General features: G+C 42.8%; 1 protein-coding gene across 1 annotated transcript in view; it reads right to left on the bottom strand.

Annotated features, from left to right (window-relative positions):
- The window catches only part of RFX8 (regulatory factor X8), a 56,658-nt gene that overhangs the window by 13,000 nt on the left and 15,856 nt on the right, over nucleotides 1–27,802 (bottom strand). The window contains exons 2-7 of the mRNA XM_047069244.1: nucleotides 9,134–9,244; nucleotides 8,494–8,547; nucleotides 5,769–5,882; nucleotides 4,772–4,922; nucleotides 2,475–2,533; nucleotides 698–854 (exon numbers count right to left, since the gene is read on the bottom strand). Coding sequence (XP_046925200.1) covers nucleotides 698–854; nucleotides 2,475–2,533; nucleotides 4,772–4,922; nucleotides 5,769–5,882; nucleotides 8,494–8,547; nucleotides 9,134–9,244 — 646 coding nt within the window. The remainder of the gene's footprint in view (nucleotides 1–697; nucleotides 855–2,474; nucleotides 2,534–4,771; nucleotides 4,923–5,768; nucleotides 5,883–8,493; nucleotides 8,548–9,133; nucleotides 9,245–27,802) is intronic.

Below are 27,802 nucleotides of genomic sequence, written 5' to 3'. Positions count from 1 at the left end.
CACCTTCTGCAGCTCTCCTCCTGAAACAGCACCCAGGTTCTCCCCCTGAGCGAGGACAGCTCCTTCTCTCACTACTCTTGCTTCCCCAGGATGGAACGATGCTGTCAGCCAGCTTGCCGAGCTCTTTGTGGAAGGGAGATTTTTAAAAAAAAATAATTACGACAGATAGCAAAGGGCAGGAATATCCACATACTTACTATCACTTGTTTGGAAAGTAGCAAAACACAGTAAAAGCACCATGGCTAAATTTCACATTGTTAAAAATAATAATTGATGATGCTCACAATAGTGGCAGCAGAATCTGGCAAGGCAGGGAGGTCATTCAATCCAGTTCAGACAAGGGTAGAAAAGACACTTTCGAATCTGTGCGTGTACAAGATTGATGAAGAAGTCTTTTCTTCCAAAGGAGACACTCCAGGTTGATTTCCAGAAAGAGATGCTGTGAGGCAACAACCACACTCATCTGTTCATTCATTCAACAAACATGTACTAGCATTGGTGGCCTGGCAGACCCTGGAGGAGTGTTCCCTTGGGTGTTCCTCACCCCTGCAGGAAGAGGTGTGCGAGCAGATAAAGTATAATACTAAAGAGTAAAGTAGGTTCTACCTCTATTAAGAACTCATAAACTAGTGATGGCCGGGCAGCCCCAGATATATCCCAAGCGCTCCAGTAACGCGAGCTGCAGAAGGAAGATTACATTGCATCTCCGTGTGCATCTCCAGGTCAGCCGTGCTGCACGAGTTACTCGGCGGGGCTTTCTTAGAAGTGTCCAAAGCACCTTGATTGATGATGGCATGTAGATCCGACTTCAAAACATTGACCCTCTTGTTGTTTTTCAATACCATTCTCATAGTCTAAAGATAATGGGGAAGCATAATACTTCATTAAATCTTGGCATTTTACTTTTTTACTTTTTTTTTTTTTAACATTTATTCATCTTTGAGAGACAGAGAAAGACAGAGCGTTGAGTGAGGGAGGAGCAGAGAGGGAGGGAGACACAGAATCGGAAGCAGGCTCCAGGCTCCGAGCTGTCAGCACGGAGCCCAATGCAGGGCTTGAACTCACTGATTGCGAGATCATGACCTGAGCCGAAGTCGGACACAACCGACTGAGCCACCCAGGTGCCCCTTGGCATTTTACTTTTGCCTAACCCCCCTCTCCAAATGACCAAGACTTTTTGTTGAGGAGAAAGAGAAGTGGATTAAAACTGAATCCTAAATGACAACTGACGTGTTTGAATTTCACACATTCTAGAACTGTATTTCTGAAAATAAGCATTGAGTGGTTTGCTCACAGCAGTCGGGGCTCTCGGGGCACCCCACTCCACAAGCCTAAACTACTCTAGAGAGGAACACAGTAAGTGACTGAGCTTCTGCAAGGGAAATGTGGCTTTGCAGAGTGAGTGTTGACTGGTTCCACAGGGTGGCTGCGGGGACTCAGGAGCTGTCCCTGTCCTTTCCTCTCAGAGGGAGGGCCATGAATTCAGCCTCTGGGAGCTGAGTTCCTCAGCTGGCCAAGGGCGCCAATCCAGTCCCTTACATTCCTGGAGTCTGTGGGATGGTCATCCTTACACCAGCCTCAGGAGCAGGCTCTAGAGCCACCTCCATCTCACTGAGGAGGAGCCTGAGGGCACCTGGGGTGTTCAGTAAACCTTCCCAACTGATAGTGTTAACAAAGATAAGATTCAGAGTAGCATGGCTCCAGAACCCAAGCTTGCCATTTGAGTTGGGTTGGGATGAAGGCCTTGCTGTGAGGCCATCACCCGTTGACCCAATCAGGAATGAGAAAGTGCTGGAGAACTGGATGGGCTGTGAGCAGTAGGCAGGAAACAGCCCCAAGGAATGCAAAGTCTAGGGAGAGTTTGTGCTGGAGGGATGGAGAGGGTTAAGTGGAAGGCCCAACACAGCTCCTGCTGATTTGGAACAGAGCACCGTCCTGATCTGGTGTCCATAGGATTTCAGAACAGATTCCCGAGCGGCCTGCACACAGGCATTATATAATCTTCCTTTCAGCCCTAGTCTGCCTTCCTCTAACACTGAAACTACACAATCAATCCAGCAGGGAGACCTGGCAGCCCGGACACACTGAGTCTTTGGGGCCACGCACTGGCTGAAGGGCTCTGTCCGCCATGATGCCCTTTCACCTCTGACCCAACTGGTCCTGGTCTGCTCTTATATGGGGTCTTCCTCTGGAACTTTATAACATTGACCTGCTTGTTCTGCTTTTTCTTCTGCAGGGAGAACCTTTCTGAGGAGGGGAGCTGAGGGATGGGCTTCTAGATGAGTCTTGGCCCCACTAGGCCTTCCCAGTTAGTGGCCAGCAAGGTCCTCCTGTCTGCCTTCTGCCCTTTAAGTGGATGCACATGGCCTCCCTGCAAAGGGAACTGCCACCTGCTCTTAAGGGATACTTGCAGCTTTCACTTTTCGCTTCAAGAAACTGCTTTGTTCCCTCCTGTCATGTTGACCGAAACCTACCTTTGCCATGTTGGAAAGGTATGTCTTTCTTCTTAGTCTTTTGACAAACACAGTAACTTCTGTTAAGGACAATACACGTGGCCATTACTGACAGGGTAGCTTCAAGTTCTCATGTACATAGTGGGGGAGAGGAGGCACAGACAGAGGCACACACATCTACCTAGGAAGGTATAGCCGCCTAAACTGCCCTCCACATCGGGAGACCTCTGTGTATCCTGTTTCCCACCACCCACTGACCCTTTCCCGAATGGCTAGGAGAGGTTGACAGGGGCCACTGACTAAAACACCCCCCTCCCCCCACCCCTTCCCCTCAGTCCCCCCTCCCTTGTACCATAAAATGATGTAACCCCGGCATCTGATACACCGGCTCAAAGGAGTTGAAGATTTTTGCCCAGGAAGCTTGAGTTCCCCGACTTTGTCATCTCTACAGTGCTCTCCTCAAAAAATGACCCAAGGAAAGGAAAGGATGACAAGAGAAAATCTAAAGGGAATGTGTGCATGTATTCATCTGACAAATCTTTATGACCGATATGCGTGCAGCATTTGCTCCATAAATGTTTGCTGGGTATTTGCCAGGTTTTTGGATAAAGGAGGCAGCCTCTACCCTCTAGGGGCTCACCCCCCCAAGGATGGGTCACCAGACATGCAGACTCCCTCCCCACAGCAGGGTAAGTGCTCTGGCAGTGTGAGAGCAGCATAGGGAAGAAGGAAAGAAGGGGGTGCTGGGTGGGGGTGGGGGTTGCTGAGGGAAGGGAGAGGCCTGTTTGGAAGAAGGTGTCAGGGATGACTTAGAACATGCAAGTTAGGAGTTAGCAAGTGTGAGGAGTGGGGGGTGAGGGAGGGGGTTTGCGGATGGGGTTGGCAGTCTAGGCACAGGCAGGAGCAGGAATAAGGGCCTTTTTGGGGACAACCTGTCTTGTGTTGCTGAGGAGCACCAGTGGAGGGATGCCCTAGGGGGCTGGGGACAAAGATGAGGCCAGAGGCCAAGCTGAGAATGACTTTGCATAGGGGACTTTCCAGGCAGCAGGGGACATGGAAGGTTTTAATAAAGGACTGTGTAGAATGATCACTAGGTGTGGAGAGGAGTGTGACGGAGGGGGTGAGCCTGGAGGCAGGATGATCAACTAGGAGGCTCTGAAGTGCCTCTGGGAAGGACAGAGGGAGCCCGGGGTTGGGTTAAGATGGGAGGTAAAGCCACCACAGGAAAGCTGGAGTGGGGCTTGGTCTCCCCACTTCATGGATCTTCTGCCACAGCAAGTTCCAGACCTTACATTCCCTGCAGCACCCCCTCCCTGTGGATTCTTGGCTGGCAGTCTCGTGGTCATGGTTCCATGATTCAGGTGGGTCACACGAGATCAAGATTCCCAGTGTGAGTACCGAACCCAGCAAGGGGTGCAGGGCTGGTGGGTTAAAATTAGACATGGTCCTGTTATGTGGGCACTCTGAGAAGGTAGCAAACAGTGTGCAAAGAAAGCAAGACTCAGCCCTGAGCAAGCTGGCCCAGGAAAAGGAGGGTCCTGGTGGGGAGGCTGTTGGAAGCAGCTACAGGTGGTGGTGGAAAACCTCACAGAGGCAGGAGGGAGAAAATGGGTATTTCCAGGACCATAAACATGTCACACACACGTGGGTGAATGCTGGCATTTAAAGGAAGCCATTGTAGTCCTGGAGCAGGCAAGCAGCCTGGGGGAAGTAGTATTCAGCCACTACCATCTGGCAGCACGATGGAAGGGAAAGTGTTCTAGAAAGCCAATGGGCAGACTGAGACCACAAAGGTGTCAATGCCCCTGTGGCCCAAGAGGTGTAAGAAAGTTAAGGGCATGGGAGGGATTTCAAAAGAGGGAGCAATATTCTTTGAAGCCTTGCGGGAGGCCACACAGAGCACAAAGAGGCGGAAGAATATTGGAGCCTGAGCCCTGGTCAGCCCTGCTTGCGTGGCCAGTGAGCCCAAGGACTGTAGCCTGCCTTCGGGGGTTGGTTTGAGAAGGCCGCATCAGCTAGGGGCTGGAGGCAGGGCCAGCTCCTTCCCTGCACCTCTATCCCGGAGGGCCTGTCAGAAGTCCCTGTGAGTATTTATAAGGGGCAATAGTGAAAGGGTGTGGGTGGATCAGCACAAAGACCCATCATCGCACTAAAGCAAACACCAGCAGATCTGAAGTGGTCATGCCTTGCATACCACAGTTTAGTGCAGGAGGGGAAGAGTTACCCAACAACTGAGGTGTCCTGCCTCAGTCTGAAAGTCAGATACGTCATCTACTCTCAACAGAATTCATTTTTTTTTTTTTTTCACTGAAACCTACCTTTGAGTTTGGAGATCTGCACGAGGGCGGGAAACCCTTCCAAAGCATTAAGTAGCCACAGCTTAAATTTCTTACTAAATAACCGGACAGACTTCAGGTACTGAATAGAAACATCTTCCAAAAAGTCATGAAGGAGAACGTCCTCAATTCCCTGCAACAGAATTGTCAAGATGTGGTGGCTGCCACCCAGGGTAGGGGTCCTCTAGTTACAAGTGGCCATGGTCAGACGTGCCACAAAGTCAGAGAGAAAGCCACCAGCGGCTTGGCCACTCACTGCTCACTGTGCAGGATGTGCAGCCAGGATGGTTTTTTTTTTTTTTTTTAAAGTTCTTAAAACATTGCTAATTGATTCAAAATGTTAAGAAATACTATTTCAGCCAATAGTAGGTGGGTCAAATCCAAATACATAAGGGCTGAGAACCCAGACACCATTCTTCAACCTTTGTGTTAAAAACTTTGAAGGACTAGACCATTTCCTAAAAGGTAATAAAGTAAAAGGTAAAGGTTCATGGCCAGCTTAAGGAGAACCACAGAAATTATATATAACTGATCCCCAAATAATGATAACCACTCTAGAGATAGAGCATTAAAAACAAACAAACAAAACAAAACAAAACAAAACAAAAACCCAACAACAAACAGAAAACCCTGGCAATTAGGTATATTCCAAAGCAATTATTCCAATTACTCATTCTAAAAAGGCTTCTTTTGTTGAAATTACCAGAGAAAGAACTTTGACCTAATGCAGATTTCAGTAATCACTGGAACCATAGGTCACTATGTGTATTGGCTTTTTCTTTACATGAGGTAACTTTCGCTGAATTAAAAAAAAAAAAGCTGAGTTTTAGGGAAAGATCAAAAGGCTCGTGGTCCATCAACACCACTATTTACTCCTCAGAGGGCTTGAAGACCACAGAGACTGCAGAGCAGGAGGGCTGTGGTTCTAATCCCAGCATTTGGTATCGATTTCTAGAAAGGCAAACAAATATCTTCCTACCTTGTACAGCTGCACATCGTAGCATTTAAAGAGCTGGCACACATCAGGCAATGACATAAGCATGACTGTGTCTTGCTGCAGAGATTTCCAGAAAGAAGTGAGCAAGTCCTCCACCTGATGAGGGAATAGAACATACCTCCAAAAACTCATTTTGTGTCTGGTGAGACTAATCCCCCGTTACATATTTAATCAGCTCCAAGTGATAATGGGATGAATTTCAGTCCAGTTAATGTAAAACTTTGTCTATGAGCTCTTCCAGGCTGTGTTTTAGAAGTATTCTTTCCAGTAGCCTATCAGAGAGCAACTGCCAGTTGGATGGGAAGACATGGAACGTAATTTTCATGGTTTTCTGGAAGGAAGGCCGTTTCTGACCACAAGGGGGCTCCTGTTGATTGTAACAGGATAAAGATCTGGCCACAGGGCACAGACCACAGACCACAGTTTAGAATAAATGTTCATTGACTGACTCCCTCAATTATTTGTCAGCTCAGAAGGACGTGTAACAGTATGTAATCAAAGAAGCTTCCTCCTTGCCAACTTAGAATTCACCTAAAGACTCTGTGATAAAAGAGGACCGGTATCATTCTACATAGGGGCCTTCTTTAAAGACTTCTGTAGATACTTTTTGTTGTGGGACAAAATGGCAGCTTCCTTACTTTTCTTTATCTTTGCCCATGATGACTCTTCAGACTCTATTATTGAACCAGATGACCAACATGAGATGCCAGCTAATAAAGACTCTTGCCTTTCAGGGATTTTTGTAAGCTCAAATATTTTGAAGCACTGAAACCCTGACAGGAGGACCTGCCAATGACTCCAGGCAAGGACTATCCCTGTATGTAGGCTGCCAAGGAAGTTAGGGCCAACTCTCTAAGTACCTGATGATGAACCTGTGATTTGAAATCTTGTTACCAGGGCATTAATTCTTCAGAAGACATCTCCAAGGAGACTCATAGATATTGAACAAAAATACAATAGTGGGATGAGAGGATTATTAATCCTTTTACTGTCAGTTTGGTAACTTTGGAGCATGGCTTTTTGGGGTTGGTGGGTTTTTTTTTTTAAATGTTTATTTATTTTTGACAGAGAGAGAGACAGAGCATGAGCGGGAAGGGGCAGAGAGAGAGAGGGACACACAGAATCCGAAGCAGGCTCCAGGCTCTGAGTTGTCAGCACAGAACCCGATGTGGGGCTCTAACTCACAAGCTGTGAGATCATGACCCGAGCTGAAGTCGGTCGCTCAACCGACTGAGCCACCCAGGCGCCCCAGGGTTGGTGGGTTTTAATGAGATAGCAACCATGGGCTCATCTCTGATAACTCTCTCACCAATCCTTCCCAAAGTCATCCAATCCTGTTGTATCTGCTTTAGGAATATTTCTCCAATTTGTCTATCTTTTTTTCTGATGTCATTGTCACTGCTCCAGACCTCCCCCCTCACTTCTCGCCTTGACTATGACAAAACCTCCTCACTGCCCTCTGCTCCCGTATGGTGATCTTGCATCACTGTCTCCAACCGCTCCCCCTGCCCCGCTTCTCAATCAATCAGAATTCTTCACAGGGCATGAGACCCTTTCTAGCACCAGACTACTTTCACACCTTCCCTCTGGTTCTCTCCTTAAGAGATATTAACATTTAGTCATAGTGACCTTTCTGTCATGTCATTGCCTGTGAACATCTTGCTGCTTTTGCCTATACCATTGGTTCTACCTGGAACCCCTTTCCTACTGCACTTTGAGTCTGTTGAACTTCTGCTTTTTCACTGCAATCAACAGCAACATGGCTCCCCCCCGGGAGATTCTCAGCCATCTTATTACTCTTCCTCCTGGCACCCAAAACAATCCAATCAAACTGCCATTCTAGAACTTGCCATATTGTATCATATTTATTGGCTTGTATTGCTCCTTTTAGTACCAGACTATAAGCCTTATGAAGAATACGTTCCCTAGTTCCAGAAATGGTTCTAGTCACAGGGTAAGAATTAAGTTAATGTTTGATGAGCAAATGAAAGAAAGGAGTATATTAGATATCCAATGTGGATGGATATTTATAAAATTGCATTAGTAGGACAAGGGCCATCCTGAAAACACCTTGGTATCTCCTTCACTGTAATGTTTTACACACAATAAGTACTAAATGAACTCATGCCAAATGAACATTATCACCCAAAATTGAAGTACTTAAAACACTAGGCATCAAAAAAGATTTCATTTAAATGTGCACTTGTTCCCCTGGATTTTCTATGGCAAAAGATAAAATTCAGAATGGTTAAAAGATTTGCTCATATTTTTCACAGCCAATTCTAGAATAAAATCATCCACTCATTACAACATAGATGACCCTGCTTCAAAGTCTTGCTTCCTTTTCAGTTAGCAGGTTATCAGTAAAATGACTCTTTAGTGTTACTGAAAATTCTAGGGTGAATAATGTTACAACACTTTATTCAAAATCAGCAGGAATTACATCTTAAAAAATAGCTGAATTATATTTGAAGCATAAGGTTATATTAGCACCTTGGAAAATTTCCAAATGAATAAACTGAATAAAAATATCACCTCAGGTATCACCTCAATAACTATAAATAGCTGCCTTCTAAGCACTTCAGTGCAATAAATTACTACTTGACATCCCTTGAGGGGTCTTTTCAAGTACAATGATTAATGATGAGTCATAAATACTTGTGTTTTATAGATAAAACCCTACCCTCTCAAGTTCTTGGTTCCTCACGTTTTGTAAAATCTCTTGGCAATAGTTGTAGTATTCATCAGCAAGAAAGGCCATCTAGGAAGGATATGGAAAATCATTTCAGTTTTAGGGGCACTTCCAGAATGAACTGATTCTCAAAGAATCTTTCTAAGCCCTTAGAGTCTGCTGCTCATGTCGCAATTCTGATATAACAGTAGCTGAGCTCTTCCAGTGTTGTTTATTTATGTGTAGCAATGCATACATGTTATTGGCCTAACATTGACATAGCTTCAATTTTGATGTCATAACTCTAGGGTCTGTACCATCCACTAAAGAGGCCACCAATATCTGACATCTTTCTCCCTAAACCCCAGTTTGCCCCTCCATGTTCCCCAGTCCCAGCTTCTAGAAAACCTGCATATCTGTTCTCTGCTCTGTCATAGGGAAGCCCTCACTCTGATGACAAAGTGGTCCTAGGTGGAGCCTTTCTGTAAGATGTGAGGGGAAGACCTGAACCTCCTGACTGACACCAAGCCCCGGAGGGAACGTTGGTGCTCACAGGTCTGGCAGAAGGCAAACGTACTCCATCTGGTTCAAATGATCACAACAAAATAAGAAGACATCTATTCCCCTAGGCATCAAATGTGTGAAAAGTTACTTTCCCCCATGTGTGCAAGCCTACCATTTTGTAGGAGTACTTCTTTGCCAGTTCTTGCTCCCAGAATGGACATCTCCTGAATTCAGACAAAGGGGATCCAACGGGGTCTGTCTTTATCGGTGAATGATTTTCACACTAGAAACCATTTATACACGGATTATTTCTTCAAAATAAATGAATTTTCTTGCATATAAACCATGTCATGATCACATTGCTACTACAGGTTAATGTTCTATGCAAACTTTTATACACACTCTGGATATATCATTGATCCAGCAACTTTCCCCCTTATTTCATTCGAAGTGATATTATCTTTCTCCTATAATTCTATAAACTATGGTCATCAGGAAGCAGTCAGAACTGAGTATATTACCCAGATGTATCACTCTTGCAGTCATGTATTACAAGTGCTATATAGTAACGTGATAAAAATATTATGTATGAATAATTTAATACCACAAATGCATTTATATAATCCTTGTCTATATAACTGTCCCTCCTTGAAATAAAACCGGATCCTGTCTAGGTCATGATGCCCATATTAGAAATTTCAGGGCTAACTACCAAGGAAAATGAAGAGCACAGCCTTTAGAAGTACAAATTACAGAATGGTAAAATGTTTCCATCAAGGAGGAAAAAAGGTAACATGGCAGAAAGCAAATTCAACATTCCTTTCTGCTGTCCCCTTTGAGCAAGGGAAGGCATGATCACTCTTGATTGAAGGACATTGGTTTTATTTTAAGTGATTTCTTCAAGATCTTCCTGAACTACTTTTAAATAATTCCCATTTTCAATAGAGTAGGATGAAATCATTCCTTTGAGTTGGAAATTGAGATGGCATAGCCCGCCACGTTTGATTACAACAAGCATGAGGGTTTTCGTCTTCAGTGTCTCTCCAACTCAATGGTGCTCTGTGACAGTACAGTTCTAAGATCAATATTTCATCCTTAGCTTTCTCAGATCTTATATACTTAGAGCCTTACTGAGCTACTCACTTATATCTTGCTTAGTAGATTGTTTATGTGGGTTTGCAGTATGTTCCTGTCTGCAAGCCACCTGAGGGCAGAGTGGCCTTCGAACCACCTGTACCCACCCTTATGGATAGGAGTAGCCCTCAGCTCCCATCCCACACAGTGCTGCACATACTTGAGAACAGACATTACCAGCTTCCTCTTCTCATGTTTCCTTGTTATCAGCCTACATCACAGTGAGGATCAGAGAAGATTAGGGGTCATGGTCAACAGCCTTCTTAGTGTCCTAAAATCTGTACTACTTAACTCTTTGTGGTCCTGAACCTCTTTGAGATTCTGATGAAAGCAATTGTTCCTCTCCTTGGAAAAATGCACAGTATGCACTTAATATTGTGAAGATGCCAAGTTGAAATTCGCCTTATTGATATATATTTTTAAATAAAAATAGAGGTATATGTGTCTAAATAAATACATAGTCATGTAGAAAGGCAACAGCTCCAAAAATGTCATTTCCTTTGGGTGATGTTTGATTCTCACTGGGTTTGCACTGGGTGCTATTCAACCTTCATTCCTACCACTTTGGAACACTGGCTTCATTTGGAGTCATTGGATGGAGAGCTCTTCTAGCATGTGGGTGTGGGTCATCAAGAAAAATGGGGCTATTTCATGGAGTTCACTGTCCTGGTCATTAATCTTCTATTAGAGAAGCACTAAGGAATCATCCAGTCCAACTCTGGGCTGGCTTCTCTTACCTACCACAACTTACCCTAACTACATCCATTTTCTCCACAGCACACCCTGACCTCCTGTATTCATCAATGCTCCTGAGGCTTATGTTTCTATTATCAAAGCCAGTGCTTCTCAGGTGTGGTCCTGAAACCATCCACATCAGAATCCCTGGGAGCAATTGGGGTTCATATCTCTAGGGCCCTAGTAGATCAGATGAGGCCAGCAATCTATCATTTTAATCTGCCTCCTTAGTGAGCCTTATGCATGCCCAAGTGGAGAAGCATAGTTCCAGTCAGACTATTCTCTGTCTCACTGCAGAAATCTCTACATTTCAACATGGCAAATGCATCAGTGTTCTACCTGTTCAAAGTCTGTATATGTACTATTGTAGTAATGTAAGAAATCATTACAAGGACCATGTAAAAGTAATTGATTACCAAAAAATAATAATAAAAAGCAAAGTTATGTGTTCCTGAAGTTAATTCCTTCCCAGCTCTTCCTATGAAAAGAATTGATCTTTCAGGAAAGAAAAATGTTTTAAAATCATGATTGAAATCTTTTCTTTATAATATACATAATCAGAAATCTAAAGTGAAAGTTTATTACAGAACCACTGAAGTTGGAATTTCTTCAGGAGAAGGCATTCAGGAAAGAATCAGAGGGATTCCCATTCTGCAGAAATAGTTCAGCAAATGACAAAGAAAAATATGAGAAATTCTATTTAGATTTTCCAGGTATATCAAATGCAGTTTGGAATTTTCAGTAGTTCTAAACAAATGTCATTGTAGTCTTTAGTAAGCACATACAATGTGTCTCACCCTGGAGGTACAATGGGGGGCCCTTTCCATCAACACCCGATCTACTAGGTATTATCTGCTTCCCCTATCAATTCTCCTGGATGCCTTTGGTCCTTTCTGCATCCTTGAATACACTGCTCCCTCAATTATCACTCCCAAAGCAAATGTATCCTGTCGTTCTCCTTCTAAAGTTGCCTCAGTGGTGGCCTACAGTCTCAAATCTAAATTCCCCAGCCTGGCTTTGACTAGCTATTTGCCATCTGATCCCACCCAGAGCCTACAGTTTCCCCAAATCCTCACCTCCAGCTCCTCACTGCCCACACACTTCCTAACGTGAATGCAAGCTACACTCTCAAGATGAATGCCTCCTAAAAGATCTGAGTGACCCCTCCAGGATCAGCTCAAGAACAGTATGGCAGACAGACTAATGACTGCCCGAAGATATCCACATCCTAATCCCCAGAACCTTAGATGGCGATGTGATTTTTTTTTTTTTTTTTTGCAGATGTGATTAACGTTAAGGACCTTGAGATAGGGAGATTATCTGGAGCATCCAGGCAGCCCCAATGTAATCACAAGGGTTCTTAACAGGGGGGAGCCCTTCCAAGCTTCAAAGAACCAGAGAGATGGCAGCATGAGGACTTAGCCCGCCTTTGCTGGTTTTGAAGACTGAGAAAGGAGCCATGAGCCAAGGAACATAGGCAGCCTCAAAAGCTGAAAAGACAAGATATAGATCCCCCCCTCCATCCCCCAGAAAGACTGTAGCCAGCACTTTGATCTTAGCCTGGTGAGAACCATATCAGACTGTGACCTCCAGAACTGTAAGAAAATCAGTTTGTGTTTTAAGCCACTAAATTTGTGCTAGATTTGTTACAGTGGCAATGGGAAATGAACACAGGCCACCTCTTCCATGAAACCTTCCCTAGTCACTCTGGCCCACTACAACATTTTCCCCCCAATCCCACTTTGGACTTCCCAATCCACCTACAGCCTACCCTGCCTATTCCACAGTACACCAGTTGTTTCATGTCTATCTCAGTTTCCCAACCATTAAACTTTATTCTATTCACGTATAGGGAGTTTGTTTTTACTTTTCTCTCACACCCATTCAGTCCTCAAGAATGCTTGTCACAAAACAAGTTTTCAAAAAGTTACCCATTCAATGACCCTCTCAACAAGACAGTATCAAAGTACTATCGTGTCGTCTTGGCCAACTTAAGCAAAATTCAACTCATGATGTCATAGATTAGCTATTAATAGTTCTGGTGTCCTAATTCAAAAAGCTATAACTGTAATATGGAGACATTTTCACACAAATTTATTGCCAACAACCTAAACATCCTTCTTAATTATAGCAAAAGAAACACAAACAGCTGATGTGCAGCAAAACAATATGCTCCTTGAGGACACCTGTCCCAGCATAGGATGTGGTAGGTACATGGTGGATAATCAACAACACTGGTAAAATGGGTGAGTGGTTAAGGGCCACACATACTAAGAACATTAAACATAGGAAAACACTTGCATCTAATCAGGCAATTACTGAATATTGCAGGCTCTATTATAGTAAATTTATTTTATTCCATACTCACTGTTCCTTCTTGTTGGATAATGCTGTTATAGTTAGTAGATTTTTCAAAGGCAATGATATCTCCACTGTGACAGAACAGATAACAGAGAAATAATTTTAGTAAGCCACCTGTTTCTGAGCATAAGTATGAAGTGTTTTTTTGCAGCAAGTTTACTTATATGGGGTATAACTTGTATTTCAAAACTCTCTTCCAAGTTTCTATACATGACTGGTGATTAGCACCTGCTTGGAGTTAAAAAAATCAATTTCTATAACTGGGGTAACCATGTATTTCTTTTGAGAGGTTTATTCTCCTTAGAAGTAAATTTATGATGTCATCATAGGTAGAACTTGCTCCTGAGAGAAAAGAAAAATCATCATGGAAATGAAGTCTTATACTTTCTGATTTGGAGCTTTTAAAAAATTTTTTAAATGTTTACTTATTTTTGAGCCAGGGGGGGGAGGGCAGAGAGAGAGGGAGACACAGAATACAAATCAGGCTCTAGGCTCCAAGCACAGAGCCCAACACAGGGCTTGAACCCACAAAGCGTGAGATCATGACCTGAGCCGAAGTCAGATGCTTAACTGACTGAGCCACCCAGGTGTCCCTGATTTGGGGCTTTTAAAATTATCAATTCATATATGAGAATATCCTCTGAGTGGATGGATATAGCAGAGCACCTTCACAGAATGAGGAAAGTGAGAATAATGACATGTATGTCCTATTTCACCATGCCTCTTGGATTCATACCTTATATAATAGAGACATTCATATGTCATAGAGAACAGATTCAGTCCTATCTATGCATTCTGGTACATTTTCCTTTAATTCCAGGTATTTGAGAAACTGGTAGCCCAGAGATGACCCCTTTTTCAAAAGGAATGTGTTTTCTGTGGATGCCAGAGGAAATGACATTTTTTCCCCCAGTGCCCCCACAATCCTCAGAGCTGTGGCTACTCTGTCCACTCCAAGTCAATACACATCCTCATACCTGACTGTTTCAACTCTATGTAATCATACAAAGAGAAGAGGAAGGCAGTGGCCTAGTGCTCTGCTTCTGGAAGCAAGGCAATAGTCATTTTTTAAAAAATTTACATCCAAGTTAGTTAGCATAGAATGCAATAATGATTTCAGGAGTAGAATCCAATGATTCATTTCCTACATATAACACCCAGTGCTCATCCCAACAAATGTCTTCTTTAATGCCTTGTGCCCATTTAGCCCTTCCCCTCACCCACTACCATTCCAGCAGCCCTCAGTTTGTTCTCTATCTTTTAAAGTCTCTGATGTTTTTGTCCCCCTTCCCTGTTTTCATATTCTTTTTGCTTCCCTTCTCTTATGTTCATCTGTTTTGTATCTTAAATTCCACATATGAGTTAAGTCATATGATATTTGTCTTTCTCTGACTAATTTCGCTTAGCATAATACCCTCTAGTTCCATCCACGTTGTTGCAAATAGCAAGATTTCATTCTTTTTGATGGAGTAATACTCCATCTTCTTTAGCCATTCATCTGTCGATGGACATTTGGGCTCTTTCCATACTTTAGCTATTGTTGATAGAGTTGATAGAGTTGATAGAGTTGCTATAAACATTGGGGTGCATGTGACCCTTTGAAACAGCACACTTGTATCCTTTGGATACTTAGTAGTGCAATTGCTGGGTCATAGGGTAGTTCTATTTTTAATTTTGTGAGGAACTTCCATACTGTTTTCCAGAGTGGCTGAACCAGTTTGCATTCCCACCAGCAGTGCAAAAGCGTTCCTCTTTCTCTACATCCTTGCCAACATCTGTTGTTAAGGCAATGGTCATGAATGAGATGGCCTGGAAGGAGGCGAGAATCAGGGGGAGCAGGGGAGATGGAGGTAGATAGCTTTAATCTCACACAGGGAGAGACTATGGTCCTGCTCAGCCTCTCCAAAACCCGGAAGCTCTCTGCTAAAGGTTTGTGTCCAACCCAAGTCATGGAAACCTGGGCACAATACTTGATACCCATCTAATCAATGTTTCCACATAATAGTCTATTTCAAAACAGGGCAAATAGATTCAGGGTCTGGATCAAAAGCACTGGAAAGCCACCCTTTTAACCTTCCACTAAGAGTTGTTATCACAATGGGAATTGTACTTTGGAGTGCTTAATGGCAAGAGAGTTTCAGAATGTGGGATCTGTTCAACCTGGAGGGGAGATATATATATCTCCCCACCACATAGTATGATGGATTGATGGATGATGCAAGGAGAGCCACACGTGAAGAATTCCACTTGTCACATCTCAATGATCTCTTGGGTAGGCATGGAACATGATGGAGTTTCTCTAGGTAAAATGTGTAAATAGCCCATTGCCACACAAATTCTGGGACACTACATCAACAAGACCAACAAACAATACATAAAAACATTGGATAAAATGTAGATTGAAATAAAACAGAAGAAAATGTCAGAAATGGCAGTTCACTGAATAAAGGGCTAATAGACAAGGAAGTTAAATAAAAGTATATAGTCATCAGCCTTTAAGAAATGTCTTAAAAATCATTTGTGAGGCTTTCCTCCACTAAATTGGAGGTAGAGTCATTTCTCTACAAGTCTACATTGTGTTAATATGCTACTCCTAATATTTTCTACAGAGGTGATAGCCTCTGTAGAGGAAAAAAAATTATACAAATAATTGCAAAGACATTGAGTGGGAGTTAAGACAGTTGAAATATAGGGTGTTAGGAGAACATATGTCATGAGGTCCATGCTATCCTCTTGTTAGTTCAACAGTTACATGCCTGTAAATTGGCACCTTGATAAGCTCAGGCGAGTTTCCTTTGTGATTAGCTACCCCATCTGGTTGGTACTTACCACAACACTGTACTTGGACAGCACTTACTAAACTCTTTGGACGATGACAGCAATCTTCACGGGAAATTCCTTTAGATACTTACAAACAGGAGTCTGGAAGCTAGAAGGTTTAGTTTTGGACTTAAAGGAACGAGAAGGGAAACCCTCCACCTTATTGCTCACCCCCTCTGCCCCAACCCTGATTCTGATAGCTTTGGAACCATTCAATTGAGAGTGACACTCTCAATTATTTAGGATTTATAAATGTAACTCCCAAGTTCTGCCATGTGTTCAATATAGAATACGAGTTTAATTCAACAGCTATCAAAAGGAGGGTGGCGTTACCCTCCTCGCTGTCAAAAGGAAGACTGAAGGGGAACTCCCTGCACTATAGCCTTTAGGTATCAGACTAGGGGATACAACCCAACTATCCTCACTGGGGAGCTATTTTATTTTTGTACCATTAAATTGGGGGATTTTATGCTTTTAAACAATGGTGACAGGAAAAATAAAATTTGTCAACTTTGGAGAGAGATGTTAAAAAAAAAAAAGTGCCCATCTGCATCTGGCCAGACAGTGACAGCTTGCTTATTCAGAAGAATGGCAAGGCAGCCTCTTCCAACCTTGGGATGCCTTAGTTCAGGTCAATGGCTCACAACATGGGTCTAGGTTTGGTGCAATCCTATTTATTTCTTTAAAAAATTATCCAGTCTCAAACCTTCAAGCAAAGATGCATGAAAGTATGCACCAGCTAGTGGGAGAGAAGGAGGCAGTATCAGAGCAGACTACAAAGCAAGTGAGCAGAGGATCACTGTTGGAGACCAGCCTTGTGCCAAGAGGGAGATCTGTGGAGACCCAAGACAAGGGCATTGGCATCCAGAAGATCTGGCCAGCTAGGCTGAATGGACATTGCAGGTCTTGGCTCCATGCTTTAATCTTTACATGAGGCTGGGTTGGGCTAGAACTGGAGACTGTGGTAGACAGGTGGGGTCTACTACTCAAGAGGAGGGGCAGTGACGGTAGGGAGGCCAAAACAGCATTGGAGGTGACACTTTCAGCTCTCAGAGTGCCAGCCAGGATAGTCTCATGTTCTAGGGGTCACTGCCACTGCATCACTTTCCAGGTGTGGTTTTGATTCAGTCCCGTGGGCCATTTATTAGGTTGTGGTTAAAAGCATAGTCATTGCTAAAATATGGTTCTAATAAAACCACACTGATATCCAGAGCCAGCTTTGCCATGAAGGAAGGGCTTCCAGTCTAAGATGTCTTCTTCCATCATTCCCTGAGGCCTGAGACGCTTTCATGGTGCCGAATCGAGTCTGCCCAGTGATGTCCCTTGTGTTGTGAGCAGTCCCCTCAGCTCATGCTCCACAGGGCATAACTTGGACCAGACCCAGGATGTCAGGATTTAGCTATTCAGGATAGGGAATGGGGTCAGGAGGTGCTGCAAAGGGTCTGCTGGAAATGGAGGGAGAGAGACTCAGGAAGAAGGAAGGCTGAGAATTCGCATAGTACAATAGAATAGGCATCCTTGTCAAGCTCTGCCCCTGACTTGAGATGTGGCCTTAAGCTTGTTGCTTGAAGCTTGTTGCTTTGAAGGCCTCAATTTTCCAACCCTATACAGGGAGGAGATGGGCTTTGATGACCCCCAAAATCTGTTCAGCTCCCAGAGCCCATATCCTTTGTGGTCACGTGGACTCCAAGTCCTCCAGGGTCTACATGATGGTTAGAAGATTTTTTTCTGGGCCTCGTGCAGGGAGAGTGGAGGAAGGCTCTTCTGGGGCCCTACAAATTGTCCACTTCACTCAGTGCAGTGTAGACACAGCAAGAGAACCACATTTTACTTTAATTAATTTTTATGATCAATTTGGCTAAAGAAGGATCCAGCGTGAAGAGGATGGAGACGTCATTACATGGCACACAACTCATCTTTTTTTTTCCCCCATAAAATCTTTCAAATGCGGTGTTAGCTTTTTGGCATTTGACTTTCTTTTAGTTTAACTACAATTTGCATTCACATTCTCAGGTTTTGACATCATTTGTCATTAATCCAGGCTTTCATTTACATCATGTTGGCCTCGTAATTTGTCCTCTCAAATCACTCCAACAGCAGTGAAACAACTTGAAGCAATTACAAAGGTAAGAGGATAAAAATGTAATAAAACCTAATTTGTGGACCATTGTTTGGTGTCAGAATGCAAAGCCAAGGTGCTTCATCTTCCGATCATTAAAGGATCTAATTTCAAGTTTTCCTCTAAGCACATGAATTAATTAGTTCGGTTTCATTAGGAGACGATGAACTTAATGAATATTTTTGTAACTAAAACTGAAACAGTAAGCATATGTATTCATATAAAGACGTGTGTTGTTAGGATTGCAAAAAAGCTTTCTTCGATATAATTTTGCTTATACTAATGATACTAATCACTGCAATCCACTGAGCACTTACTCATTGCTAAGTGCTTTACTTGGTATTACCTAAATTCTTCCAACAATCCACGAGGTAGGTAGATAATAACTCGTTATTATCCCCATTTTATATATTGGAAAAGAGAAACAATTCAAAGAGCTAGAAACCCGGCCCTGACTTCAGAGCCTCATCTCTATACCTCTTCTACCATTCTGTCTTACAAGAGGTACAGGTAGGATGAAAAATAATGTACACAAGAAGGACAAAGTAAGATGTCAGGTTTTGGAAACTTAAAATAAAGAACTACCTTATTTGTAAAACTGGTTTGCGGAGTGTCGTAGATTAGTCATGTTCTGCATTGGGGGCTGTTGCTTTTTATACTGCTTAACTGTACCCTGACCCATTAGACTTTATGAACAACTTAATTGCAAAATGGTGACCGCAGGAAACACCTTTGAAAGTGTTGAAAGTCTAATTCATTTATATTCACCCTCCTGGGGTAAAACTCAGCAAGCAGAAGTCAAGCTCCACCGGCAGACAGCAAACGTGTGGCCTTATAGCGGGCATCTCTGGCTGGAGATGGGTGAGTGAGGGGATGCTTTGAGCAAATTAGATAGTCCAGTGTTAGCGAGCTTAGGAGCGTTACCTGCTTTCAAAATCTTTTCCAAGCAAGGGTGCAGTCTAGGATATAATTCTCCACATGTATGTTTCTTGAACTGCCAGGCAGCAATCCGGTAATGCGTTATTTTTTTTAACCTTAACACGTTCTAACTAGCCTTGAAAACCATAGGGTGGACAGGGCCAAAAAGCGGGTTGCAACTTGGATACCTTATTAGTACCTAAGAGTTAGGCCCTCTGGGGCTCATCAGAGCCAGGAAGGCTCAACTCCTGCCTTGTGCCATGGCTGCACAAACAGAAGGAAAAGAAGCCCTTCTCGGGGCTAGAGAAACTCTGAAGAAGCTGCTGGTGTTCTCTCTGACATCATTAGGTCTGTGGTACCCACAGTTGCCAGGCTGACAGCTCCCTGTGAACTCATTCTCCTCCAGGGTGCTGTGGTCTGAAAGACGAACCTTTGCCTTTGTTTTGTTGGCACAACTAGCCAGCTGTGGACCCACAGCCCTGGATTCCACAGGCTCTGGGGCCCACCGAGGCAGCCCCCTGGGCTCTTGAGCTGGCAGAAGAACAAAGGACCGAAGAACAAAGGCACGGAATGTAGAAGGCACAATTTTAGAAGCTTTTTAAAGGCCTTTAATATCTTAAGTTGGAAAAGCTGAGAGAGAGAGAGAGAGAGAGAGAGAGAGAGAGAGAGAGAGAGAGGTGGGCAGAGGTTTCTTGGGGGAGGAATGAGGGCAAGGGTTAGTTTCCATATTTCCTGAAGGAAATATGAGACTCTATACAGTTGATTTCAGAATCTACATTAGGTAGAATGGGATTCATCTATTTGCAAAATGACAAAAAAGTTTTCCTTGGGACATATTAACAGGGATTTTGTCTGAGAGGTAGAGAATAACAGTGAATTAATCTGGGTTGTTTCTCTAGATGTGACCATAATACATGCATGCATGTTCTCTCTCTCTCTCTCTCTCTCTCTCGCTCTCGCTCTCCCTCTCCATTCCCCCCTTCTCCCCAGACAATAATAAAGCATTTTATACTCTGGCCTCAATTCTGCAGTGAGTTTCTAGGTCAGCAATTATACCCAGCTCCAAGTCTCAGTCTGGATGCCAGCTAAACAAGATTGGAATCTGGGGAGGCCAATTCCCTGTAAAATTATGTTACCCCGGAGAGAGGAGCAGGAGGGGAAATGTTCTGGATTTTGTGAAGGGGTCCTTTTCATATGGTACACACTGCATATTTATAGTCATTTTTCTTTAAAAAAAAAGAAAGCCTCAAACTTTTCATTTGCTTTGAAAATCAAACCTTGGTCTCTGCTTGGTTCAGGGTAGACGCTGCCTCAGCAGTTTTTTAGTGAAATTCAGTGCAAGTCCCCCCCCACCCCACTGCAAACGAATGTTGTTGACACGCTGAAATCCCCAATCTGCTCCTAGGCTACCTATTTAAGTGTCCAGTTAAGGGGATCATCAGTGCCATAGTCCCTGGCTCTGGATCATGTCCTCCTGCTGCTTCTGCTTGCGTGGAGGGAGGGGTGACATGGATGGTGTCAGAGACCTGGGCATCATAGTTTCTATACTGATGGGCCTTTGGAGGTGCAACATGGAGGACATAAGGAGGAGATAAGGGCTTATTTTGAGACTAATTTAATTTAATTTATTTTATTGTTAAAAACATCTTTTTAATGTTTACTTATTTTTGAGAGAGAGAGCACATGCAAGCAGAGGAGAGGCAGAGAGAGAGGGGGACAGAGTATCAGAAGCAGGCTTTGTGCTGACAACAGAGAGCCTGATGTGGGGCTTGAACCCAAGAAGCGTGAGACCATGACCTGAGCTGAAGTCAGATGCTTAACTGACTGAGCCACCCAGACGCCCTGAGACTAAATTAATCTTAATTAGATTATTACATGCTTCTTTGTAGTGTTGGGGGATGGTGGTGAAGAGGAAGCAGAATACCCCAAAGCCACCCCTTTGCTACCATCCCTGGTGCCTGGCCAAATCTCTCAGTGCTGATGCTTTTACTGGCGTTTCCATTTCTTTCCTTAAAGCAAGGTCCAGAGGGGAACAAAAGACAAACAGGATGCCATGGAACAGCGTACACACAGTTCAATGACTCAGAGGCTTGTTGCTGGGTTTGGAGTACATTCCACTCTAAGATGCTCCTAACAAGGCATACTCTTACAAAAAAGGGAAAAAAAAAACCCACAATGACAACAACAACAAAAACCAAGAATTCAGATTCCTATTTGTCTCTCTGGCAAATGTTCATAAGAAAGTTTTTGTAAATCAGGCCTGCTTCACTGGGGCATTCAACTTTTGGGAACTACGAATACACTCCTCTGTGGTTTGCTGGGGGTTCCCGCTCTGTATTTAACACCGGGTTGCGGGGGGAGTCATGTTTTTGATGGCAAATGGAAACAGGTGCCTGAGTAGCCAGGCAGCCGGCTGCCCTGAGCCCGCTGGGGTTGAAGACTTCCAGGTGTGTGGGGTCTGGGGCTCCTACCATTGTATGCTTCCTGGCTCGGTTAAGGTAATGAGGCAATTTAAGCTCTCCAGAGGAAGATGAACGTGCAGGAGAGTGCTTTGAAATAAAGACCTGAACTCTGTGAGAAGAGAGAATGGGCTCTTGAGCAGAAGAAACAATAGGACATCTGGAGATATGACCTTGAGAAATGGGCAGATTTCTGTGGGGATACTTCATGGGACCTGTCATCATGTAGGATTAGGCCTGACTTATTATTGGAAATTTAAACTTTTAAATGTTTTTATTTATTTTTGAGAGAGAGAGAGAGAGCAAACAGGGTAAGGGCAGAGAGAGGGAAGCAGAAGATCCAGAGCGGGCTCTGTGCTGAGAGCGGAGATCCCAGTGCAGGACTTGAACCCACGAACTGTGCGATCATGACCTAAGCTGAAGTTGGACTCTTAACCAACTGAGCCATCCAGGCACCCCTGAAATTGAAATGTTAATTGAGGTAATTGTAGATTGACAAGTAGTAAGAAGTGATTTAGAGAGTTTTCTAATCTGCCTAATTTCCCCCAAGGGTAACATTTTGCAAAACTACAGTACAATATCACAACCTGGATATTGGCATTGATACAATTCACTGATCTCTCTCAGACTTCCCTAGTTCAACTTTAACTCATTTTTGTGTATATTCAGTGCTATACACTTTTATCACCTATAGAGATCTGTGTATCCATCACCACAGACAAGATACAGAACATTCTCCTGATCATAAGGATCCTTGTGTTGCCCCTCCATAACCATATCCATCTCTTGCTTCTTCATTCCCAGGTCCCTGACAACCACCAATTTGTCCTCCATTTATTTATTTTTATTTTTATTTTTAAAGTTTATTTATTTTGAGAGAGAGAGTAAGCAAACTTGGGGGAGGGGCAGAGAGAGGGAGAGAGAAATTACCAAGCAGGCTCTGTCTCTGTCAGCACAGAGCCTGATGCAGGGCTTGATCCCACAAACTGAGATCATGACCTGAGCCAAAATTAAGAGTTAGACACTTAATCAACTGAACCACCCAGGCACTCCTGTCTTCTGTTTAAAAGCTGTGTCATTTCAAAGGGTTTTATCGATGAAATCATAAGGTATGGAACTTTTTGAGACAGGAGTTTTTTTCATTCAGCATCTAGAGATTCATCCAAGGTATTCTATCAATAGTTTGTTCCTCTTTGTTACTGAGTAATATTCCATGGTATAGATGTGCCAGAGTTTGTTTAAACATTCACTTAATGAAAAATATCAGGACTGATTCTAATATTTGGCTATTATAAAGAAAGCTGCTATGAACATCAATTTACAAGTTTTTATGTGGATATAAAGTTTCATTTGTGTGGGGATAAATGTCCAAGAGTACAATTGATGGTTTGGATGTTAATTGTATGTTTAGTTTTATTAAAACTGCCACACTATTTTGCATTCCTACCACCAATGTATAGAGTGATCTAGCTTCTCTGAATCCTCACCAGCATTTGGTGGCGTTGCTGTTTTTTTATTGTAGTCAATCTGACAGGTGTGTGTTTGTATTTCACTGAAGTGTATTTTGCATTTCCATAATGATTAATGACACTGATCATTCATGTGTTTATTTGCATATATCCTCTTCAGTGAGAGGTATAGTCTTTTGGTCACTTTTTAAAAAATGTTTATTTATTTTTAGAGAGAGAAGGAGAGAGAGAGAGAGAGAGAGAGAGAGAGAGAGAGAGAGAATGAATGGGGGAGGGGCAGAGAGAGAGGGAGACGCAGAATCTAAAGCAGGCTCCAGGCTCTGAGCTGTCAGCATAGAGGCTGACTGACATGGGGCTTGAACTCATGAACCGTGAGATGATGACCTGAGCCAAGGTGGGACGCTTAACTGTCTGAGCTACCCAGGCTCCCCTCTTTTGCCCATTTTCTAATTGGATTTCTTTCTTTCTTTCTTTCTTTCTTTCTTTCTTTCTTTCTTTCTTTCTCTCTCTCTCTCTCTCTCTTTCTTTCTTTCTTTCTTTCTTTCTTTCTTTCTGTTGAGTTTTGATAATTCTTTATATATACTAGGTATTAGTCCTTTTTCGGATACGTAGCTTGCAAATATTTTCTTCCAGTTTGTAGATTGGCTTTTCATCCTCTTCATAAAATCTTTCACAGACAAAATTTTTAATTTTGATGAGATCCAACTTAATAGCTTTTCCTTTTAAGGACTGGGGCTTTGGTGTCAAGTCTCAGAATTTTTGCCTAGCCCTAGGTTCGAAGATTTTTTCCTATTTTTTTAAGTTTAATATTTTTATGGTTTAAAAGTAAGTCTATGTGGGGCACCTGGGTGGCTCAGTCAGTTAGGCGTCCAACTTCAGCTCAGGTCATGATCTTGCAGTTTGTGAGTTTGAGCCCTGCGCTGGGCTCTGTGCTGACAGCTCAGAGCCTGGAACCTGCTTCAGATTCTGTGTCTCCTCTCTCTGCCCCTCCCATGCTCACGCTCTGTCTCTCTCTGTGTCTCAATAATAAATAAACGTTAAAAAAATTTAAAAGTAAATGTATGATCCATTTTGGCTTTTTGTTTGTTTCATCTATGTTCCATTTTGAGTTAATTCTTGTATAAATTGTAAGGTTTAGTTGTGAGGTTCATTTCTTTTCTCTTTCTTTCTTTCTTTCTTTCTTTCTTTCTTTGCATGTGGCCATCTAGTTGTTTCAGCACCATTGGGTGAAAATCTAGTTTCCTTCCACTGAATTACTTTTGCACCTTTGTGAAAAGCCATTGAGCATATTTGAGTGGATCTATTTCTGGATTCTCTATTCTGTTCCATTGGTCTGTGTCTGTGCCTCCACCAAAACCACACTGCTGTCTTGATTACTATAACTACATACTGAGCCTCAGTATCAGGTAGCGTTTCCTCTCACTTGGTTTTTCTTTGTCAAGATTGTTTGAACTATTTTAGGGCCTTGCCTTTCCACATAACTTTTAGAATAAGCTTGTCTATGTCTACAAAAAAACCTTGCTAGGATTTTTTTTAAACAACTTCATTGAGAGATAATTCACATGCCATACAATTCACTCATTTAAAGAGTACAATTCAATGTTTTCTTCATATATTCACAGGGTCATACAATTGTGCAGAAAAGAGATAACATAGCAGTATTGAGACTGCTCTCCTTAGAAAGTCATGCTTGTAAGATCGGCCCTAGTCTGGAGTCTGGGAACTTGGTTCCCAGGGTGTTCTCAGTCAACAGTTAACTGATAAGAGTGGTTCCCTGTGCCTAGACTGTTTGTGCAAACAATATAGTTTATGTTGAATAACCTACTTTAGTTTTGGGGATCTGTCATTTTGGCACATGCTAGGAAGAATGTGCTTATGACCATCCCCCAATAAAATCTTTGAGTGTGGAGTCTCATAATGGGCCTACCTGAACAGAAACATCACACATGTGTTGCTGTTATTTTTGTTGCATAGAGGAGTGCACTCTGTGTGACCCCTCATGGGAGAGAAAGAGCATGTGGAAGCCTGCATATAGATGCCTCCAGACCTCTGCCTCTTTTCGCCTTATGACTTGACTGTGTATTCTTACTATATCTCTGTAGTAAATTTTAGCTATGGGTATGAATATATTATTTTGGTCTGCCTGGTTTATCTGTTACCACTGGGGGTCCCTGCTGGTGCTGCCTGAGGGAGCTGGAGGGCTTTTCCCAGACTGGGTGGGGGATTGGTCTCTGTGGGGCAGGGGCTCCCTCTATTGGTGCTCTCCAGCTGCCTCTAGGTGGAGTGGGGACACAGGCTTCCTGGACTAAGCCACTTGCTATAGCTGGGTCTCCCTTGACAGATTAGCTCATACTCCTTATTGTATCTCATGGTGGAAAAGGAGTGTCTCAGACCCAGAGAGTAAGGAGAGTGCTTTCCCTAGCTGTTTATTTTTGGTGGGACTCCCTCTTGCTGCCCCTTGACCAATATTATTAGAGGAATGAGAGGAGAAATGAATCTACCTGGATATCTCATCTTGCTAGGTAGTGGGTTGGGAAACAGTGGGCCTGGATGAGTGGGTAAAGATGTAGGATGCCCTATCACTGTGTTGATTGTGCAGCCCTGGGGTCCCCAACCAGCTCATTTTCTTCTTGCCACTTTTTAGAGTTTTTCTTTGTTTTCTTCTTGCATTATTTCCAGGGTTCATAGTTGTGCTTAGCAAAAAGAAATTGATCTACACCATCTTGTGCCAACTAAAACTCTCTACCATCATATTTTGACTCATCATATTTTAATTTGTTAGGCACAATTGTATAATCAAGGATTCCAATCACTGATAACATTAATTTATAATATATACATGGTCTGCTTTCAGGAGGTTTCTGAGGCAGCTAGAATTATGAATAGGGAACAAGATAGTGTAGATTCACTTTTCCTTGCTGCTTCCCTCTAATACAAATAAATACCCCAGGAATTTTTCAGCGGATCATGATACAAGGGCTCTGAAAGCTGGAAAGAAGATGGGACTGCCTAGAGAAGTGACAGTGTGGTGAGTGCCCTGGGTTTTCTTTTCATGTTCCATGCATATCTGGACTGGATACTGGAGAGACCTGAAATCTAGACTGTCAGCAGACATAGATATAAATCCCAAGAAAAATCTGCACTCTCCGAACAAAGGACTAGGAGAGGGAAGTCTAATAGAGACCTAGAGGGGGCTACAGCCCTTGCTCTTGGAGTATGGGCTGGCCACCCAGTCCGACCACAGTGGCAGCCTCAACATCCTGGTGAGCTGAACCACCCCCAACTCCACACCCGGGGCACTGACAGGTGGGCTGATCTGCCTGCATGGACAGTATTGAATCCTCTGGCCAACTCAATGGAGCACAGAAGGGCAGGCATTCCATCCATAGGAGCAATGCCAGCAGAACCTGGTGTTTCCCTGACTCACGCCAACTGGCAGAAAAGGACTCAGGCCCAGCCACTCTGACTGTCTGCATTCCCCACAGAAGGTGGCCCAGGGAAGCAGCTTCAGCCCCTATAGGTAGCACTAGTAGGGAACTGATCAGAAGACCTTGTAGTGCCAAAAGAATGAAGCAGACCAGAGCAGCATGCAAGGGTTCTGAAGACTAAACTGTCATTGGAACTACAGCACAAAAAAATAGACCAGAACTTACATGCTAAACCTAAATAGGGTGACTATCTGCTAAAGCAGAAGATTTAAATAGGATCAAAACTCTCTAACATCATAACCAAGTGCTCATGATACAACAGAAAATCAATAGAAAATGTCCAGGATACAATAGAAAAATACATAGATTGATGGGTCAGAATAGAAGGTCCAGTAGTAAACCCACACACATATGGTCACTTAATTACAACAAAGCAACTAAGAGTATACAACAGTCTCTTCAATAAGTGGTGTCAGGGAAACTGGACAGCCACATGCCAAAAAATGGAACTTTCTTGTGCTACGAAAATTGAATCAAAATGATATGAAGACTTGAATGTAAGACCTGAAATCATAAAACTAGAAGAAAACATAGGTGGTGAGCTCCTTGACACCAGTCTTGGCAATGACTTTTTTGAATTTGACACCAAAAGCAAAGACAACAAAAGCAAAAATAAACAAGTGGGACTACACTGAACTAAAAAAGTTTCTGCACAGCAAAGAAAACCATCAACAAAATAAAAGGCAACCTACTTCATGAGAGAAAATATTTGCAAGTCATATATCTGATAAAGGGTTAATATCCAAAATATATAAACATACAACTCAATAGCAAAAAAAATTAATTTAAAAATGTGCAGAAGATCTGAATAGTCATTTTTTCCAAAGAAGACATATAGATGGCCAACAGGTACATGAAAAGATGCTCAGCATCACCAGTGATTAGGGAAATGCTAATCAAATCACAATGAAATATAACCTCTATCACACACCTGTTAGAATGGCTATTATCAAAAAGAAAAGAAATAACAAGTGTTGGCAGGGATGTGGAGAAAGGGAACCCTTGTGCACTGTTGGTGGGAATGTAAATTGGTGCGACCACTGTGGAAAACAGTATAGAGGTTCCTCAAAAAATTAAAAATAGAAATACCATATTATCCAGCAAATTCACTTCTGGGTATTTATCCAGAGAAAATAACACTAACCCAAAAAAGATATCTGCACCCTTATGTTCATCACAAATTGCTTACAATAGCCAAGCTATGGAGACAAACTAAGTGTACATTGACTTTTGAATGGATAAAGAAAATATGGTGTGTGTATTCCACACAATGGAATAGTATTCAGCCACAAAAGAGAATGACATCTTGCCATTTGGGACAACATGGATAGACCTTGA

The sequence above is a fragment of the Lynx rufus genome, unplaced genomic scaffold (assembly GCF_022079265.1).
Source record: "Lynx rufus isolate CCGP_SWC_20201006 ecotype Redwood Valley unplaced genomic scaffold, mLynRuf1.p SCAF_8, whole genome shotgun sequence".
Lineage (NCBI taxonomy): Eukaryota > Metazoa > Chordata > Mammalia > Carnivora > Felidae > Lynx > Lynx rufus.
Note: the sequence above shows the minus strand (reverse complement) of the source record. Positions and strands in the feature narration are given on the sequence as shown.